Here is a 5856-nt window from a genome sequence, read left to right as displayed (position 1 = left end):
GACCATCCACACCGTGGCTATTTTGGCCACACCGTGGCACCACCATACGGATTGTTGCAAGCTTATAGCTCCGCCCGTTATGTTGCAAAAGATGCCAATAGTGCTTCACAATTTACAAAATGATCCCCTCTAAATAAACAAAGATCACTGGATCGAAATTATCGCAAAATAAATGAGCTAGAGTCTCGTCAAAAAGGTTGTGTAAACGCGACTTATGTCTCTGAAACAATACAATTTCGGTGTGCAGTGAGTGGGCTTTTAAGCGTTCAGTTTTCGTAAATTGGTGTTTAACCACGGCATGGAATACATTTATGCACATTAACTGAGTATGCACTGTGTATCAATTGAAAGGGCCGTTAATGTCAGTCTCGCTTTTTCGATGGTATTGTTGCACACAAAATAGCCCCATATAACTTCAAGATCATAACGCTGCAATGTGGCAAGATACACTTGTCGCCTACCCATGTTAGGAAACAGCTGGTCGGCGATCGAAACAGACGAGAAAAAAAACAAGTGGTGCATGGACGTACACATACCGCCGATGAAGTGCGTTTCACAGTCAGAACCACTGCGTGAATAGGTGCCTGAAAAATAGCCTTCCTATATTAAAACAGCTATTGCTGACAGTGACGTGCAAGCTGGCGTTTGTTATCTGGAGACTGTCTCTTCATGTTTGATCGAAATCGTGACGGATCAAATCACTTGGTAATTTGCCATTCACATTTATTCAGCATACATTCTTTTTAAATAACACGGGGTATTTAGCCACACACACGCACTGCACAGCCACCCACATTACCGTAGTCAGGTACAATGTCGCAAGCGAAAACCAGTGTTCTTAATGCTCGTCACCGTAGGCCTGAGCAGGCTTGTAGGTGGGGGCTGGCTTGTAGGTAGGGGCGGGCTTGTAGGCAGGAGCCGGCTTGTACGCAGGGGCCGGGTGGTAGGGGGCCGGCTTGTAGGCAGGGGCCGGCTTGTAAGCAGGGGCCGGGTGGTAGGGGGCGGGCTTGTAGGCAGGGGCCGGGTGGTAGGGGGCCGGCTTGTAGGGGGCCGGCTTGTAGGCAGAGTGCTGCTCGGGGTAGGCGGCCTCTCCGTCGTAGGTGACCTCGGCGTTGTATCCACCGTAGTGGTCAGCCGTGTACTTGACGTGCTGGGTACGGCCGTCGGGCAGAACCACCGAGTAGTAGCCCTGCACGTTGTGACCGTCGCTCTGCTCGTTGCGGGCGAAGTTGGTGCCGGTGTAGTGGTCGTTGACGGCGTAGTCGAAGGCGAACGGCATGGCCTCCTCCTTGTACTGGGTCTGCGGGTGGTGGGGAGCCGGCTTGTAGGCCGGAGCCGGGTGGTACGGAGCCGGAGTCGGGTGGTACGGAGCCGGAGAATCGGCGGCGGCCACGGCCAGCACGGCGGCAACGATGAACACCTGGAACATGCAGATTTGCACAGTCAATAGGGACCGTTTTCACGACGGGCTATCCGGCGAGTGCACCTAACTTGACCAAATCTGTACCTGATCCCTTTTACAGCAAATATCTGTATTTTATGAATTCATTTCAGTGTTTTCATCGATGATAGTATCTGATAATATGACAAAGCAGGCATATAAGCAATTAGCGCAACCCTAGCTGATAGCTAGTAACAGACACACTGAACCTGATTTGACCAAATATGCACCTAATCTGCACCAAATGTGCACCAGATGTGTACCAGATGGTCGTCGTGAAAACGGCTATTATAGTTGGATTGTTAACCATTTTTGCACTCAACCATAAATCATCATACACATTCAGAGCCAAAACATATAAAACTCCAAAAGCACTATCATGTATAATTGTATTGATTATAAAATTGCACCTATAAGTTAGAATATATTGCTCACCTTCATGCTGGTTGGTTGGTTGGACGATTGTGCAGAGCAACTGGTGCCGACTGCCGCGGTCCGACACCTTTTATACGGCGAGCGGACACCCTCACGGTCTAGGTCACGGTCTGACCCGCCCAGCAAGTGACCAAGGCTGCGGTCTGCTGATGGGAGGGTGTGGCCCCATGTTCACACTAAACTGCCGTTCATTGTCAATAACCGTTTAAGCATTGTCATTTCACCGCGCGGTACCTACTTGGCAACCTGCGAGAGGTCAAGTTTGCAACCGTCAGGTCCTTGCTATGATTCCTACTCTTTTAGCGTTACCTATCTATAATCTCTGTGTTCATTTGCTCTATAAGTTTTCTTCTTTCATCAATTTCAAACATCCTTATTTCGAAGCATAGCTTATGCGCGTTTGCAGCTCCGCTATGGTATACCTAGCTCATGATACATTCGGTTACAAAAAATATAAAAAAAAATAAAAAAAACAATGTAACCAAATTCTAATGTCAGATACTTCAAACATAACTTCTTCAAAGCTTCAAGCTTTAGGCATCAGCTGCAAATTACAATGCAGAATATGGCTTTCCTTATAGTGTCAGTTGAAATAAGCGAATTTTGATTCCTAGATGTCTAATAAAATAATTACTAGAAAAAAAATCAAAACATAACATAGCCTTACAGCACAGCCGCTGCTAGGTTTTCTTGAAGTGAGCGAGTTTTATCAGTGCATGACCATTGATAACCATCTTCACACTCATCGAGCACTATTAGTTCTTCACTATTAGAGGGCACTTTTTAAGTAATTAAGTTTAGTAAAGACTAAAGAGACATTTACTTAAAACATTCATGCACATATTGTTATTGTCATTTTGATGGACGAATTAATGAACAAACAATCTGCATTAACACGCGCCCTGGTGGGGTCTGTTTATAACGCGACCTGGTGGGGGGGAGGGGGCTATTTTTTGCCCCCCTCGTATCTCCGTAACTACTGGACGGATCCGCAAAATTCAAACGGCGTTCGAAAGGCCTGTCAAATTTGTCGAAGGAAACCAAATTTCATTGACCTCGGGGTCACCGATGACGTCACAGGTCAGGTCAAAGATGAATGAAATATTTCACCGTTCACGGGTCATCTAGGGAATGCGCTATAACACCGAAGAAAACGCATTTTGTCGAGAATCAGCGATAGGGCGTCAGTTGCCTAGTACATATGTTGCTATAAGAGGTCACTGACATTACCAGGTCAGGTCACAGGTCAGGTCACCAAGGGTCACAGGTCAGGTCACATGAACCTAACTTTAGGTACTAAGGTTGTGCGATGCATGTTTTATGGCCAATTTTTCATTTCGAACTCAATGCTGTTGGTTATAAGACTATCAGGTACGGCTTAGGTCACTTTCTGGTGAAGGTCAGGTCAAGGTCAGGTCAAAAAAGGTCAAATTTTAAAGTTGATAGTTTTGCATAAAATGGGTATCGATTCGATGCAGCTTGTCACGGGGAGTCTAATGGTGATCTTTGTTTTGCGCTACGGGGTCTAGAATTGCTAAAAATTGAGTTTGAAAATTTGACGTCATCAATTTTGAACAGTTTTTTTCGCTATAACTTCGCCAAAAAAAGATGTATCAATCTCAAATTTGGTATGTGGATAGAAGGCGGTAAGGACTATCACATATATTCCGGTTTTTGCGAAATTCTAAAAACTTTTTGGATTTTTCGGCTATTATATTCAAAAAATCTATTTTTTATTTTGGGGGGTCAAATTCCAAAAATTTCAAAAATCCGAGATAGCAGTTTTGTAGTCCTGTCAATTCTACAGCTTTAATGTTTTATCGTTTTTCTGTATTTGCAAAGCTATAGGCCTGACAGCTCTTCCCGCGAAACCTTTTTTTGGGTCGAAAACGGCAGAACATGACGTCACTCTGACGTCATTTCCGGCCAACCTATCATAGCCTTTGGAAAAATTTTGGTCACAATGTGTAAAGTTGATGTCCGGGAGGGTACTGAAAGTTTGGTGACGATCGCCGCAGCGGTTCTGGAGATATATCGAAAAGTCTGGAGGGGGGCAAAAATAGCCCCCCCCCCCCACCAGGGCGCGGGTTAAGAATAAGTACTAAAACATAGGTACTTGATGTATAGACTCTGTCATATCGTGAACTTCTGGGTTAACAGGCAATGCTATTAAGTACTCCGATAACCCCATGGATTGACTTTGACACTAAGCTCACATTGCCGGGCATGCGACATCCCACCTATAGGTTTTAAGTAGCCGCGGCTGCTAAAAATAAAGAAAATAAGTAAAACATACACAAAAACCGTTCAGCATCGGGAAACTGATCGTTCGCAAGTATCGTTCGCTCGTGCAACTTGTTCGTTCATTTAGGGTTTACGGGCGCGTCGACTGAGATGGTCATTGTGCGCCCATGCTCGTGCAACTTGAACCCAGTGCTTATAAATTTGCAATACATAGTCATATAAGCTGTATGCACTATGCAGTATGCTGTATGCAGAAAGTAGTTATGTTAAGGATAGATAAATGCAAAGTTATACATGAATGCAAATGCAAAATTCCACATCATTAAGTCACTGCTCTTTATAAAATCAACGATTCCACCGAATTATATTAATCCTTGCCAGACCTATCAGTTGTCTTCATAAACGAAAGCCACCCAAACCAACTGAGCAATCGGACCGATGAACACTAAGAAGGGGAGCTGAAATAGGTGACCGAAGTTTTAATCGGATGAATAGCCAACAACCAAAAATGCTGCATCATGGAGAAAATGTTATCATCATTCGACCGACTCTCACGAACACATTACGTTTACCGCTACAGAAAGCAAAACATGCGCAGAAGTTAGCCAGCGACTTACTGGGGGCGGTGGGAGGGGGGGGCGTTAAATGCCTCCCTTTTTTGCTGCGCTGTAGGATAAAAATGGCGCACCGCCAGCGCGCCAAATTTTGGGTAATTGTGGTCAATTTGATAGAAGTTTATAATGGCAACGTTAAAAAAATGGATCGGAGTTTTTTAGATATGAAGGTTTAAGTACTAAGTAGCGTGATGATTACTTGGTTTTCGACCAAATATGACATTATTGGTTTTTAAAAATCCTAGGAAATCACAGAAAAGCAAATACATACTGCAAACACCAGTAGACTGCCGCTAGTCTATGAAATGAAGTGGCCATCTTCGATTCTTGATTACTGTTCTATCTTTTCCCAGATATGAACTGAACCTTGGGAATTTCTGGTGATTACTTCGTGGTCCCGGTGCATGTTTTCGTTAAGTTGAGCTCGTTTTTACCAAAAATGTACTCGCATGATAAAATGGATGTCACCATAGTACGCCTAAAAGTACCCATAAAACATAGGTATATCATGTGCGCGGATGCGCACTTTAATTTTCGGGGGTTATAATCCTACCTGATTTACCTAACCTTGACCCTGACCAATGCCTAAATGCCCCCTGCACGAATCTAGCACTCGCGTGGCATTTTAGGATAAAGATTTTGCACAATTCTGACAGAGTTTATGACTAGAAATGCCAAGCACGTGGTGCTTAAGGTCATGCTACTGAAAATCCAATTTGGCAGGTGTTTGACCTGATCTTGACCCGACTTGCGACATCTAAATTTAACTTTTAAGTACTCATCAGGAGCGTCTCGTTGCGTCCTTTCTTTTGCTGTCTCGCCCATTTCGCTGCGCTTATTGGTTCTCGAGATATCGGCTGGGGGCATTTAATGCCCCCGGGCATTTAATGCCCCCCCCCCCCTCCACACACACACACACACCAAGTGATGGGTGCCGAAATATCCCAGAAACTGCCGGTTTAAGATGGTTGAGTACGAGTAGTAAACCAATCAATTCTAGAAGACCGTATTATAACGAATGGTTTTTAAAGCAGTTTTTGCAATCATTCTAAAGCCGTAGCGGTTTATGGTTTAGTACGGCCATCGAACGCTTTCGGACAGTAGATAATGCAAGTACACAAA

The 5856-nt window shown here is 44.4% G+C and overlaps 1 protein-coding gene across 1 annotated transcript; it reads right to left on the bottom strand.

The window, feature by feature from the left end:
• Window positions 1-712: 712 nt before the first annotated feature.
• Window positions 713-1882, bottom strand: LOC122384865 (cuticle protein 7-like). The gene is made up of 2 exons (XM_043372650.1): window positions 1877-1882; window positions 713-1420 (listed from the first exon to the last, which is right to left on the bottom strand). The coding sequence occupies exons 1-2, from the start codon at window positions 1880-1882 to the stop codon at window positions 839-841; spliced, it is 588 nt and encodes a 195-aa protein (XP_043228585.1). The 3' UTR covers window positions 713-838.
• Window positions 1883-5856: the final 3974 nt, after the last annotated feature.

The sequence above is a fragment of the Amphibalanus amphitrite genome, unplaced genomic scaffold (genome assembly GCF_019059575.1).
Source record: "Amphibalanus amphitrite isolate SeventyFive unplaced genomic scaffold, NRLGWU_Aamphi_draft 000200F_arrow, whole genome shotgun sequence".
Lineage (NCBI taxonomy): Eukaryota > Metazoa > Arthropoda > Thecostraca > Balanomorpha > Balanidae > Amphibalanus > Amphibalanus amphitrite.
The sequence above is the reverse complement of the archived record's forward strand: the minus strand, read 5'-3'. Positions and strand labels throughout refer to the sequence as shown.